The 14,608-nt window shown below is 36.4% G+C and overlaps 1 protein-coding gene across 8 annotated transcripts; it reads right to left on the bottom strand.

Annotated features, from left to right (window-relative positions):
* Window positions 1-255: 255 nt before the first annotated feature.
* On the bottom strand, window positions 256-13,194 carry LOC114172942 (TMV resistance protein N-like). Of its 8 annotated transcripts, XM_028057110.1 has the most exons (8): window positions 12,670-13,191; window positions 5,649-6,338; window positions 5,340-5,554; window positions 4,471-5,249; window positions 4,176-4,373; window positions 3,349-4,074; window positions 2,434-2,862; window positions 1,523-1,591 (listed from the first exon to the last, which is right to left on the bottom strand). In XM_028057110.1, exons 2-7 carry the CDS (start codon window positions 6,131-6,133, stop codon window positions 2,440-2,442), a joined length of 2,826 nt encoding a protein of 941 aa, XP_027912911.1. In that variant the 5' UTR covers window positions 6,134-6,338; window positions 12,670-13,191; the 3' UTR covers window positions 1,523-1,591; window positions 2,434-2,439. The 8 variants fall into 8 exon arrangements, with proteins under 8 accessions (XP_027912912.1, XP_027912911.1, XP_027912908.1 ...); XM_028057111.1 differs by lacking the exon at window positions 2,434-2,862 and adding an exon at window positions 256-1,424 and having other exon boundaries at window positions 1,515-1,591; window positions 4,471-5,554; window positions 12,670-13,194; XM_028057107.1 differs by having other exon boundaries at window positions 4,471-5,554; window positions 12,670-13,192.
* Between the last annotated feature and the right edge of the window lie 1,414 nt (window positions 13,195-14,608).

Genomic DNA, 14,608 nt, shown 5'->3' with positions numbered 1-14,608 from the left:
AATTTATATATAAAAATATTAAGTAATATTCTCAACAATAAACAATATTAAATACTAAAGATATTATCATTACCATCAATCAACAAATATGGGGAGAAAAAAATTGAAGATGACGATGTTTACTTTTGTTTTAATCCTGTGTTTTGACAATTATAATGTTAAAAGTTTACTTTTATTATGTATATAACTTTGAGTATTTTTAATATATTAAAATTTCACATATTTCTTTTAAATGTTTTGCAAGATTTATTATATTTTTTTATTCACCGTTATATTTATTATATGCATTTTATAAGATATAAGAACATGGAACAATTTGGTATATTTAGATGATGAAATTTTCTACGACTTTGTTATGGATTTGCTAGAGATAAGTTCTCACAATTTGGTAGGGATTAGAAGGGATAAAATTAGTTACAGATCAACTAAGGAATAACTAAGGATAGAATTAGTTATATATCAATTAGAGAATTATCTAGAAAAAAATGTTAGGAATCAACTAAGGATTAACTAGAGATAAAATTTGCTACGAATCAATTAGAGATTAATTAGGGATAAGAACTAGTTAAGGATCAATTAAGGATAAAATTAGCTAGGGATTAGTTAGGGAAAAAATTTGAAAGCAATCGGTTTCGAATTAGATAGGGATAAAATTTATGGATGAGAATTAAAGATTAAATTAGCTAGGGATCAGCTAGGAAAAAAGTATTCTATGGATCAACTAGAGATAGTTTGGGATAAAATTTATTTTGGATCGGTCAGGGATTAGTTAGGGAAAATTTTGCTACTGATTTCCTACGGAAATTATGAGCAATAGTAAGGGAATAGTTCCCTCACCATTTAGCTACCTAATTTAGTTATGGAAGAATCTCTTGCTTGTGAAATCATTTTGCGAGAGATTTGCGAAGGATTATTTCATTACATATACGTTATTTTCTTGTAGTGAGATTGATATATGAATTTGAATTCATATTTAAAACTTTTGCTAGTTATAAAACGATTTTTGCAACCTAATGTTCGATGTAATCACAAAAGAATGGAAGATTTGAACATATGAACATCAAATAGCAAACACACAATAGAGGAACAGAGAATAGGAAATCTTTGTGGTTGATGACTCTTTGCTACAAACCACGAACAAAACTCTCGAGTGGCCGCTCGATTTAACGATGCGTTGAAAAACTCAACTCAAACTGCTCCTCGAATTGAATACAATAACCAAGACTATGAACTGGAAACACTTCACGGAAGTGAAAACACAACAGGAACGAAACTTGAACCACGTTATCAAAGTGACGTTCATACACCAAGATAGGAGAAGAAATGCCTCACACGCCACTCATGCTTGGATGAGATAAGTGTAGAAAGTGGTGTTTGGCTGCAAACTCAATGAAGAACCCTAGAAGAAAGCAGCACGGTATCTCCTATAGATATTTTTATCAAGATTATTCCGTTTCTATTAATCAATTGCAAAGATGAACACTAATGATCAAAAGAAAATTGACAGGAAGAACCTCTGATATGTATTGAAGAATTCTTGGTAACTTCCAATTCCAATCAAATGAGGCCTCAAGGAATGCTTTGCTGGAAACTACAGAAGACATTTTCATACAGAAATCAGTGAAGAAACTATAGGCATATGTAATATATATATATACCTCAGTTTCCTTCCAGACTAGTTTAAGATGACCGTGTTTTAAATTTATCGCAAATACACTTCCTTGACAAAAGTTTACAGGTATTTATTTTAAAGTCAATGCCTCAATGGCTTGTGTCCCCTGCGAAGGAAAAAGCAGAAAAATAATAAAAATAAACCACTTTTGTTTGTTCACACGGAAATGATACTTAAAGTTAACGTTCTTAAGTTTTAAACTTTTTCTAACAAAATTGCAAAATTAGGTATAATAAAAACCCAAAAACTGAAAACTATAATTAAACTTATAAAGGTAAACCGAAAAAAAAAAACTTATTTAAATTATACATAAAACAAATAGAATCAGTGTAAAACGAGAAGTGAATTTAAAATTTGTTTCATTTAGACTTATATAAAGGGATTAGTCTACGATGCTCCTTATGTTGAAACGAAAACAGAGATTACTTGGCAGATACCAAAGAAAAACCCATAAAATATCAAGCAACAGATGTCTTTATTAATTAATTAACGTCTTTCTTAAATAAACATTATTTGCTGAAAGGGAAAATAATTAACAAAAAGTAACCACCAGAAAACAAAAACAATAAACACATCAATCAAAACCAAAGAAGCACCACTCAGGAGTGAGAAACAGGGTAAAATAAACATGAAATTTTTAACTATAATCTATATGTAAAGAAAAAGGAAGAAAAAGATGAAAAAAATAGCAAAAAGGGATAGTAGGATTAATTCCACAACTAAAATGATCCTGGTGTTGACAAAGAAGAAAAATGACTTACCCCAAGTCACATTATAATTTTCTTTATGGATCTAATGAGGGAATTTTTCTTTGGCTCACCATACATCAAATAAACAGCTGTCTCCTTAACCACCAATCCATAAGCAGAAGACACAAAAATCTCCACTCTGTCTCCAGATCCTAAATTTGATACTATGTGATCCCAATCTTCGTCATTAAAGGAAATTACTGTGCCATGGTTGTGTATCTGTAATGTGCACCTCGTGTAATTTACAATTAAGACAGTAGTAAGTTCAGGTTCAATGATTTCGGGAGTTGATAAACAAACAACACATAAAATCAAGCCCTTCATCACACAATCCCGAGGCACAGTGAAAGACACAGAATGTCCCTCACCCCTATGGGCCGACCAATAAGGATAATTGTCACCTGGGAGACAAACATCACATGACCCACTACTTGCCAATACCTGTACCGTGAGATAAACAGTTTGGTTATTTATGTAATTTTTCTATTCAAATTATCTTTTAAACTTATTATTTTATCATTAAAAATTACAAAAATGAACAATTATAATCAAAAAAATCTAACACACAATTAAAACAGACTAATGTTAATTTAAACACATCATGTCCTTAAGGACTTTGAATGCATCTCTGTTTTCGTCTCTTTCGGTTTATATTTCTACTATATCATTGGGAATAAAGCAGTCATAAAGCAAGATAGTGGAATTCAATTTCCTAGTTCCTAGTACAAGCATAATCAATTAGTTACTTGATTATTAAAATTAGATACTTTTATATCAAGTCATGGGGTTATAGAAGCGAACGGTGCTAAAAGTTTAATTAGTATTGTAATTTCTACTAGATACTTCATTAGCATTATTGTATGTTCTCTAAAATAATGGCTAAAATGACAGTGAAAGTAATATACAAAGGGAAAGCTAGAGAAGAACCTCAGATATGCCATCGCTGACAGTATTGAAGAATTCTTCGTATCTGCCAACACCGATCAAACAAGACCTGAAGTGATGCTTTGAAATTCTTGATTTTGTAATATTTACACAATAATCCATCAGTATCGCTTTTAGTTGTACAGATAGTTGAAACTCGGGGTCACATTGCACCAAAACACTTCGAAGAATTGCAAGACTGCTAAAAAATGGTACAACATCATCCCAACTATTGTCCTCCGTATCACTGAAAGTATGAATATAGGATAGGGGATTCGTTGTTGGTGACATCCGAGACCGAATGATAGAAGGAAAAAGATTATTTGACCGTTCCTCTAATCCACATAAGGATATATATCCAATGCTTTTTGAACTTGCAATCGAAAAAGGAACTTGTTTCAAAACTGTATTTTCAGAAATTAGGGTTATCAAGGATTCCATTTGCACTATATCTTTCTCGAGTAGGACAATTTTGGAACAACCAGAAAGAACGAGAGCTTTTAAAGATTTCAACATATATATCTCTCTGGGGAGATTGGTTAGGCCTGTACAGTCCTTCAAATTTAGTAATGTAAGATTGTAGAGAAATCCAATAGACTGGTGTACTTGACGCAAACTTTGGCAATTTTTGAGAATGAGTTGTTCGAGAGCAGGTAGTCTTGAAAAGTCAGGGGTTTCTGTCAAGTAAATGGAATGACTAAGATTAAGGACTTTTAGCCGCGCCAAGACCTTCATGAAGATAGTTTTATACAAAGTATTAGAAAAGAAAATGATGGAATAAAATAATTATGAGTGGTAAGTTTTAAAAGAAAATAACACGTAATAAAAACCTGGGATTCTTTCCAGACCAGTCGAAGAAGACTGTGTTTTAAATCAATCCCTATTGCATCACGCAAATAAAAGTCGTTAGGTAGGTATTGTGAAGAAAACCCTTTCAAACTGACCCATCTTAGTTTCTCACAAAGGGACCAAGAAAATCCGGCAAGATTCACCAGTCTTCTCGAAAATCTTTGAATGACATTTGTCTGCTGTGATGAAAATAGCCAAGAAAAAAAAAATATTGCACGTGAGAAAGCAAACAGTTCCAAAAGAAGTTTCAAAACCATAGATTAAGAAAGTTCTTACACTATTCCGTGACAGTGCATGTTCCATATCCTCATCAAGCCACAACCCACTGATTTTCTCAGGTTCCTTTCTTAAAATTTCGTGACTAATTTCTCTTCCCATTTGTCGTAGCAAAGGATGCATTCCAACTTTGTTGTTCTTTCTAATTTTTACGAGGTTACGCTTTATGAGAACTCTTATTCCACTATCAGGGTCTACTCCACAGTCATTTAGGATCTTGGTAACATAAAATTTGCATTTACCAATAAAGAAACAACATACATCAAGGAATAAATCTTTTTCCATTTGATTAAGTAAATCTTCGTAGCTTATTTTCAATATCTGGTCAACTTCGTGCTGGGCACTGTTGTCTAATTGCAACAATAATCTATTCCATTCTTCCTTCGTCCTTTCATACAAACAACTTCCGATGACTTCAAGAAGTAGAGGTAGTCCTCCACAATAAGCAACTACTCTTCTTGCAAGGAAATGGTATTCCTTTTTTGGTTTTGCTTCTCTAAATGCGTGCCAACTAAAAAGCTCAAGGGACTTGTTTGGGTTCATTACATTCATCTGAAAAATATAATCAACTTGATATATCCTCAGTAGGCGTGCATCTGTTGTTGTAATGATTATTACAGTTCCTTCACCGAACCATGCACTACTTTCCCATAGGTCCAATGGCCCATACTCATTCACATCGTCAAGTACAATAAGCACCTTTTTCCCATAAAGTCTTTCCCCAATCATACGTCTTCCCATCTCAACTTTATGTATCTCCAGCTTTGTTTTTAGGAGATCTGAAAGAAGTCGTTCGTGTAAATTAGCATGCTTTCCTGTTCGACTAACTTCTGAAATATCTTCAATAAAACTTTTCTTTAAAAATGTACCATGAATTTGATTATAGATGGCTTTGGCAAGTGTGGTTTTACCGGATCCTTCCATTCCACATATCCCTACAGTACAAACCCCGGTGGATTTATTTTTTATAACTTGAATCACATCTTCCACGTGGGGTTGTAATCCAATTGGAAATTTAGTAGCAGACAAGACTGGTAAATTAAGAATGCTTTTAACAATTGTGTCCACTAGTTCAGCATCACTCCTTCAAGTTCAATAGCAATTATAGAAGAAGTCATGCATTACGAAAATTAAATCATAAGCTTAAAATGTGGATGATTGAGAGAGTAATAATTTACCTGTAATTGCTCTCATCCCATCCAAAAAAATCTGCAGTTTTGCTGAGTGCGTGGTTCCACCTGGACATGCCATGCTCCATTTGTTGTGCTGAAAATGATTTTTGTGCAGTTGCTTTGAGGGTTTTTCCAAAATCACCCTTTTGAAGACGAACATCAGATGGCTGAATTTCGTAATATACGGGCAGAACATGTCGGGAATAAGTTTTGTGCCACTCAATGATTTGTTGAAGCTGATGAAGACACCAAGCAGATTCAGAATAGGTTTTGGTGAAAACAACAATTGCTACCCGACAAAGATTGAGAATAGGCTGTTGGATGTCCATGTCGTTGACTGCATTCTGGTGGTGAAGGAAAGTGGTGAGTCCAGCAGCAGAGAGGACAGAATCGAGATGAGAAACAAATTTCCTGTGGATGTCTTCTCCATTGAAGTTAATCAGCAAATCATACATCTGTGGAAGTTTGGAAGTTGAAGAGGCGAATTCCATGGAAGAAACTGGTGACGTTATGAAGTGTTGGAAGAGAAAGCAATAATGCAACACAGTGAGAGATGATCTCTTTACACACACAAAACCATTCAAAGATTAATATTTCTTTATAGCCGTGGAAGCGCGTTAAGACCATTACAGAACCCTTTTCACTTTGGCCATTTAAGAAATAAGACCCACACCCACTTTGTCGAACCAAAAGAAACTATTAAAGTGTAATGCAAATTCTAGAAGAATCTAGAAAATCATAAGATAAAAGTATTGAAATGTAATGAAAGTTCTAGAACAAAGTAGAAAAGCCTAAGATATGAAGAAAAATATCAAGAACATTCTACATAGGCAAAAATCTAGAACATTCCACACAAGTTGTGGCTAGCACTTTCTAGAATACTCTATAGGTCTATAAATACCCATGTATTCAATCATTTGATGAATGTCAAGAACTAAGACCACATCTAACACACCACTCTCACTACTACAACTACATACTCCTTCCAACTACAACTTTCACACTCTACTATCTACACATTTTCTCTATCCCTTCAACTACCCCTTTCACAACCTTTAAAATACTAACAGTGGTACCAGAGCTACGTTCGATCATTTATTGGGCGTAGAAAAATTACTCTATTACTTTCAAAACCTTCCTTCAATACTTCCAAAAGAAGAGAGTTTTTTTCTCTTAACCTATGGCTTCTAACATTGTTCACTTTTCTTCAGTCCCCCTACCAGTTTTTACCGGTGAAAATTTTGACCTCTGGAAACTCAAACTAAAGACATATTTTATCTCACAAAAATTGTGGGATATTGTTCAATCTGGTTATACAAAACCAGATAATATTGAGACTCTATCTGAAGAGGAACGAAAAAAGCTAGAAGATTCTGAACAAAAGGATGCCCAAGCATTGTTTGTTCTTCAACAAGCTGTGGGAGAAACTATCGCCAGGAGGATCATGGATGCAGAAACTGCAAAAAGGGCATGGGATATTTTGGAAGAAGAATTTGAAGGCAATGAACAGGTACGCTCCGTTAAACTACACTATCTAAGAAGAGAATTTGAGACCATCAGAATGAAGGAATCTGAGACCATTGAAGAATACTATGGAAGAATAAAAGAAATAGTGAATAAAATGAAGTTATATGGAAAAGAAATTAAGGAAAAAAGAGTGGTAGAAAAAATTCTTATCACTCTCACAGAGAAATATGATTCCATAGTAGCTTCCATAGAAACTTCCTCGGATCCATCTTCTCTATCGATAAGTAAATTAGTTGGTCTCCTTGGAGCGCACGAAGCAAGATTAAATAATCGTGCTGATACAAATTCAGTGGAAAATGCCTTCCAATCAAAGCTCAAATTACAACCCAAAAGGAGAGAAGAAGGAGAAAAGAAAAATATTGAAGAATATTCTAGAAGCAAAGATTCTAGAAATTTCTCTGGAAGCAAGAAAGATAAATATCCTCCATGTGGCATTTGCAATAAGTCAAGTCATGCAGAAAAGGACTGTTGGCATCGAGGGAAGCCAATATGTCATTATTGCAAGAAGCCTGGTCACGTGGAGAAGTATTGTCGTAATAAAAATAAGCACCAAGCAAACTTTGCTGAAGAACATAATCAGGAACAACGTTTATTCTATGCTAATCAAGAATCTCATAGTGGAGAAGGAAATTGGTACTTGGACAGTGGATGCAGCAATCACATGGCCAAAGATCAAAGCATCTTCAAAGACATTGATAAATCTGTCAATGTCAAAGTTCGACTTGGAAATGGCACCACAGTGGAGTCTCAAGGCAAAGGAACTGTCATGGTGGAGACAAAGAAAGGTACGAAATTCATCAAGGATGTTTTACTAGTTCCCAATCTTAAAGAAAATCTTTTAAGTATTGGCCAAATGATGGAGAATGGGTATTCTCTTCACTTTGAGAAAGATACATGCAAAATTTATGACAATAGAAGGATAGAAATTGGTGAAGTAAAAATGGAGAAGAGAAATAGAAGCTTTCCCATAAGCTTCAAACCTGGAACTAATATTGCCATGACACTAGTGCATATTTGATATTTTACCTCGTCTTATAGGCCTCGGTTATGGCGGAACCGAAGCCTATAAGGAGGCGGTGGCAATTTTGCAATTTTAGCAACCTATATTGCTTCGGTTCTACAAACAACCGGTGCCGTAAGCAGTTTTAGGCCTCGGTTCCTTAAGAACCGAAGCCTATTAGGCAGCCCAGAAACCCTAATTTAAAATTTTCATCAGCGCCGCCCCCTTTGGCCTCGGTTGCTTTTCGACCGAGGCAATATTGGGCAGTTTTAGGCCTCGGTTGAAATAGAACCGAAGCCTATAACCCTGCCCAGAAACCCTAATTTAAAATTTTCATCAGCGCCGCCCCCTTTGGCCTCGGGTGGAATTGAACCGCTGCCAAAAACCGGTTTTCTGCCTCGGTTAAAAATTGAACCGAAGCCTATAACCCTGCCCAGAAACCCTAATTTAAAATTTTCATCAGCGCCGCCCCCTTTGGCCTCGGGTGGAATTGAACCGCTGCCAAAAACCGGTTTTCTGCCTCGGTTAAAAATTGAACCGAGGCCAAAAGGTTCATTAGGGTTCAAAAATCGCGAATCACTTTTTTTCCTCTTCTTCCTCGCGTGCGTGTTTTCTCTCTCCGCCGAGAAGATGGAGGTTGAAACCTGCAGCTGCTGCGCGGACAGGTGTGTGATGGCGCGAGTGGACGGAGATGGTGACTGAACTGTGGTGGTGCGGTGCAGATGCTATAATGGAGGCGCGCCAGTTTGCTTCGCGGAGGTGTGGCAGTTTCCATGGCTGCTGTTGCGGTGCGAACGTGGTATGGACAACAAACGATGGTTCTGCGTCAATGGTGGATTCGAAACTGGTGCAGCCATGGCTGCTGCGTGAGGAAGAAGAACTCGCGGTGGCCGTTCGCTCCAACAGCGTTTTCCGGCGTGGTGGCTTGCGCAGAATGGTTCGTGAACGGTGGCGGCACTGCTGCAGCTGCGATGGAGATGCGAACTGCTGCGTGGTGGTGCCACCACACCTCTACGAACGCCGGAAACACCAACCTGCAGAAGAACCACCTGCAGCAGCGCAACCACAAACCTGCACCCTCATTCTCGTCCATCTTCGCGCGAACCAGCAGCTACAACGAAGCACGCAAACGGAATAGTTGCAACAACCACCATGTTTTCTTCACGGACCATGACGCAGCAGCACCACCATGCCCGCCGGAGCAACCGCCATTGACGTCAGCCGCGTCGTCGCAAAGCCAATGGGTTTGTTGAGAATGGGTTTGTCGATGATGGATGGTTGATGATTGGTAGTGACAGGGTATATGGCCTCGGTTCTTACCATAACCGAGGCCAAAGGCTCTTTTTTACGCCTCGGGTGATAACCGAGGCCAAAAGGCACCCCTTTTGGCCTCACCCCAATATGCCTCGGTTCTAAAACCGAGACAGAATGCCAAAAATAACCGGGGCCAAAAGCCCTTATTACACTGGTGTGAAGGCGGAAGTTGAAGACTCATGGCTTTGGCATAGGAGATTTGGCCACTTCAACACACATGCCTTAAAGCTTTTATATCAGAAAAACATGATGAGGGATCTTCCTTACTTGAAGGAGAATAATGAATCATGCGAAGGATGTCTTCTCGGCAAGCAACACCGATTACCATTCTCAACAGACAAAGCAAAGAGAGCAAAAGACTTACTAGAATTAATCCACACCGATGTTTGTGGACCAATGAGGACGCCTTCACATCACAACAACAGGTACTTCATCCTCTTCATTGATGACTTTTCTAGAATGACATGGGTCTATTTCTTAAAGGCAAAGTCAGAAGTCTTTGGAATATTCAAGAAATTTAAGGCTCTTGTCGAGAAACAAAGTGAAAAACAGATAAAAGTACTTAGAAGTGATCGTGGAAAGGAGTACACATCTCGTGAGTTTGACAAATTCTGTGAAGATGAAGGTATAGAACGACAACTTACAGTCGCATATACCCCACAACAAAATGGTGTTTCGGAGAGAAAGAATCGTACAGTCATGGAGATGGCGAGATCAATGCTGAAGGAGAAAGGACTACCAAATACATTCTGGGCAGAAGCAGTCTACACTGCGGTCTACCTACTCAATAGATGTCCTACTAAAGCAGTTCAAGACAAAACTCCAATTGAAGCCTGGAGCGGTAAGAAACCATCAGCTAAACATCTAAGAGTATTTGGATCTATTTGCTATATTCATGTTCCAGACCAAAAGAGACACAAACTAGAAGACAAGACCGTACGAGGCATCTTCATGGGATATAGTACACAATCCAAAGGCTATAGAGTCTATAATCTTCAAACAAAGAAGCTAACTATCAGTAGAGACATTGAAGTAGATGAAAGCGCTACTTGGAACTGGGAAGAGGAACAAATTGAAAGGAAGACAATATACATGCCCAACAATCAACCAAGTACAAGCCAAGAAGATAATGATCAAGATACCATTATAACTCCAGAATCTCCTGCAACTCCAACATCAATTCAAGATCAAGAAGAATCATCGCCTGAATCCACTCCGAGACGAATCAGATCTCTAACAGACATCTATGAATCTTGCAACTTGGCCATACTAGAGCCTGGAACCTTTGAAGAGGCCGCTAAACAAGAAGAATGGGTCAAGGCAATGAAAGAAGAGATAAAGACAATAGAGAAAAACAACACTTGGGAGCTAGAAGATTGTCCAAAAGATAAAGATATCATCGGAGTTAAGTGAGTCTTCAAGACAAAGTTAAATCCCGATGGTACCATACACAAACACAAGGCAAGGTTGGTAGCTAAGGGTTATTCACAACAACCTGGAGTAGACTACAATGAGACATTTGCTCCAGTTGCTCGACTAGACACAATAAGAACTCTAATAGCCCTTGCAGCACAAAAAGGATGGAGCATCTACCAATTAGACGTCAAGTCTGCATTCCTCAATGGTGTTCTTGAAGAAGAGATCTATATAGAGCAACCACCAGGATTTGTGGTTAAAGGCCAAGAAGCCAAAGTGTTGAGATTGAAGAAAGCTTTATATGGCCTGAAACAAGCTCCTCATGCATGGTACAGCAGAATCGATCAATATTTCACCAATCAAGGATTCAGGAGGAGCAAGAGTGAGCCTACACTATACATCAAGACACAAGGTCAGGATACTCTTTTACTCTCTCTATATGTAGATGATCTTATTTATACTGGAACCAACAAAAAGATGTTGATGGAGTTTAAAGAAGATATGATGAAGACCTTTGAGATGACTGATCTTGGCTTGATGAGTTATTTCCTCGGCATAGAGGTAAGTCAAAGAGATGATGGAATATTCATCTCACAAAAGAAATACACAGAAGATTTGCTGAAGAAATTTAAGATGTACGGGTGCAAACCTGTAAGCACACCACTAGTGACAAATGAAAAACTACAAAAGGTGGATGGAGCACCAGAAGCCGATGCATCTCGATACAGGAGTCTAGTTGGAAGTCTACTTTATCTAACGGCTACACGACCAGATATCATGTTCGCTACAAGTCTCTTATCAAGATTCATGCAAAACCCAAGCCAAATACATCTTGGCGTAGGCAAAAGAATTTTAAGATATCTACAAGGAACCAAAGAGTACGGTATATGGTACAAATCCACAGGCAATCCAACATTGCTTGGTTATACTGATAGTGATTGGGCAGGGTCAGTGGACGACATGAAGAGTACCTCAGGCTATGCTTTCTCACTTGGATCGGGGATATTCTCTTGGGCGTCAAAGAAGTAAGCCATAGTTGCACAATCAACCGCTGAAGCAGAATATGTGGCAGCCGCTGAAGCAACAAGTCAAGCTATATGGCTTCGAAGAATACTCAAAGATATGGGAGAAAAACAAAGTGGCCCTACTACAATTAATTGTGACAATAAATCAACCATTGCAATGACAAAGAATCCTGTGCATCACAGCAGAACAAAACATATAGCAATTAAATACGACTTCATCAGAGAAGCGGAAACAAATATGAAGATACGACTTGAGTACTGCCCGACAGAAGATCAAATTGCAGATATCTTCACAAAGGCCTTACCAAGACCAAGATTTGAACTACTACGCGCTATGCTTGGAGTTACCGAATTTGCATCAAGGAGGAGTATTAAAGTGTAATGCAAATTCTAGAAGAATCTAGAAAATCATAAGATAAAAGTATTGAAATGTAATGAAAGTTCTAGAACAAAGTAGAAAAGCCTAAGATATGAAGAAAAATATCAAGAACATTCTACATAGGCAAAAATCTAGAACATTCCACACAAGTTGTGGCTAGCACTTTCTAGAATACTCTATAGGTCTATAAATACCCATGTATTCAATCATTTGATGAATGTCAAGAACTAAGACCACATCTAACACACCACTCTCACTACTACAACTACATACTCCTTCCAACTACAACTTTCACACTCTACTATCTACACATTTTCTCTATCCCTTCAACTACCCCTTTCACAACCTTTAAAATACTAACAGAAACATTACACCAGTTAAGTATGAAAACTTTTCTAGTTATGTTCCGTTTATTAAAAATTACATATTAACTTTACTTTTTGTTTTAAAATCGATATCTGATTTCTCTTTTTATCCTAGCCATGTATCTATTTAAATTTTAAAGAATAACAAATACATATTCTTTTCACATTAACGCATATCTAATGAGGCCTTTCTAATAATGAAAAAAAATAGAAAGTATAAATGTATAATTTAGAGAAACGTCACTATACCTGAATTTGTTTTGTTTGTAAAATAAAAGAATTAGATATCACTTTATTAAAAGTTTAGTATCATTTATTAAAAATGCAGAAGAGATGACTTTCATTCATTTATTAAAAACGAAAAGTAAAGTTTCGATTTCTTCTTCTCTCACCTTCTGTCTCACACAATGCTCACACACAACATTCTTTTCTCTCAACACAACATCTTCTTCACTCCAACGCTTCTTCGCCCATGTTTCTTCTATATAAGGTTTATTTTTTCTCTTTCTTTCTTCTACAAGATGTATGTATTTTTTATGGTTTTTGTTTTCTGAGGAAAGTTTCGATTTTTAATGAATGAACACATTCATCTACTTCTTTTCTTTTACCTTATGATTGCTCTCAGAATCATAAGCACCGTCAAAAACACCAAACAAGTAAAAACTTTTATGCGATTTTTCATTTTTCTACCACCATATTTAACTAATCTTCTTTGTTGTATTTGTATGTTGAATGAATATTTTGCTCTCAGATCTACTTTGTATTTATTTTATTTTTGGTTTGGAGCGTTGTTTTGCTCTCAGAATCATGAGCACTGTAAAGAACACCAAAAAGGTAAAAACTTTTCTACTATTTTTCATTCTTCTACCATATTTAACTTCTTTTCTGTGTTGTATTTATTTGTTCGATGGATGTTTTGCTCTCAGATCTACTTTTCTTTGTATATGTTTTGCTCTCAGATTCATAAGCACCGTCAAGAACATTAAAAAGGATTTCTTCTTCTTCTCTAAGATCTCAGTAGTTTTTTATGTTTTCTTTGTCTTTGATGGATGATTTTTTTTGTCAGATAGATGAAATGTGTCAAGAACAAAATAAAAGTTAAACGTTGAAACTTTTGTTCTTCTCGCAGATCTTTTCTTCTTCTCTCATATCTGAATATTTTTTTGTTTTTTTTCTCTGAAGAATGAATGTTTTCTAGTAGATGGATAAACTTTCCAATAACACAAAAAAGGTCGAAGCTTTTTGTTCTTCTTGCTAATCTTTTCTTCTCTAGATCTGAATATTTTTTTATGTTCTTTTGCTCTGATGAATGAATGCTTTCTGTCAGATGGATGAACTGTTTGATGAACACAATAAAGGTAGAAGTTTTTGTTCTTCTCGCAAATCTTTTATTCTTCTCCCAGATCTGAATACTTTTTTGTGTTTTTTTCGCTAATGAATGCATGCTTTCTCGTAGGTGGATCTGTTTCAAGAACGCAATAAAGGTATAAGTTTTTGTTCTTCTCGCGAATCTTTTCTTCTTCTCCCAGATCTAAATACTTTTTTTAAGTTTTTTTTTCTCTGATGGATGATTTCTTTCTATCAAATGGATGAAATGTTTGAATAACACAATAAAGGTACAAGATTTTATTCTTCTCGCGAATTTTTTCTTCTTCTCTCATATCTGAATACTTCTTGATGGATGAAATGTTTTAAGAACACAATAAAGGTACACAGTATTGTTGTATGTCTTTGAGATGAAGGAACTGCTTCAAGAAGACAAAGTCAAGAACATTCTACTATCTACTCTGTGTGGCATTTGCAATAAGTCAGGTCATGCAGAAAAAAAGACTATTGGCATCGTGGGAAGCCAATATGTCATTATTGTAAGAATCTTGGTCACGTGGAGAAGAATTGTTGTAATAAAAATAAGCATCAAGCAAACTTTGCTGAAGAACATA

This window comes from Vigna unguiculata, unplaced genomic scaffold, assembly GCF_004118075.2.
Source record: "Vigna unguiculata cultivar IT97K-499-35 unplaced genomic scaffold, ASM411807v1 contig_77, whole genome shotgun sequence".
Lineage (NCBI taxonomy): Eukaryota > Viridiplantae > Streptophyta > Magnoliopsida > Fabales > Fabaceae > Vigna > Vigna unguiculata.
The sequence above is the reverse complement of the archived record's forward strand: the minus strand, read 5'-3'. Positions and strand labels throughout refer to the sequence as shown.

What these genes read in the sequence shown, in the direction of transcription:
- LOC114172942 (XM_028057107.1), bottom strand. Translation starts at nt 6,133, where the DNA reads ATGGAATTCGCCTCTTCAACTTCCAAACTTCCACAGATGTATGATTTG. An exon ending in TGGGATGAGAGCAATTACAG is followed by an intron (nt 5,555 to 5,648) that starts GTAAATTATTAC and finishes TTGAACTTGAAG; the next exon opens with GAGTGATGCTGAACTAGTGG. An exon ending in TGGTCTGGAAAGAATCCCAG is followed by an intron (nt 4,075 to 4,175) that starts GTTTTTATTACG and finishes ATCTTCATGAAG; the next exon opens with GTCTTGGCGCGGCTAAAAGT.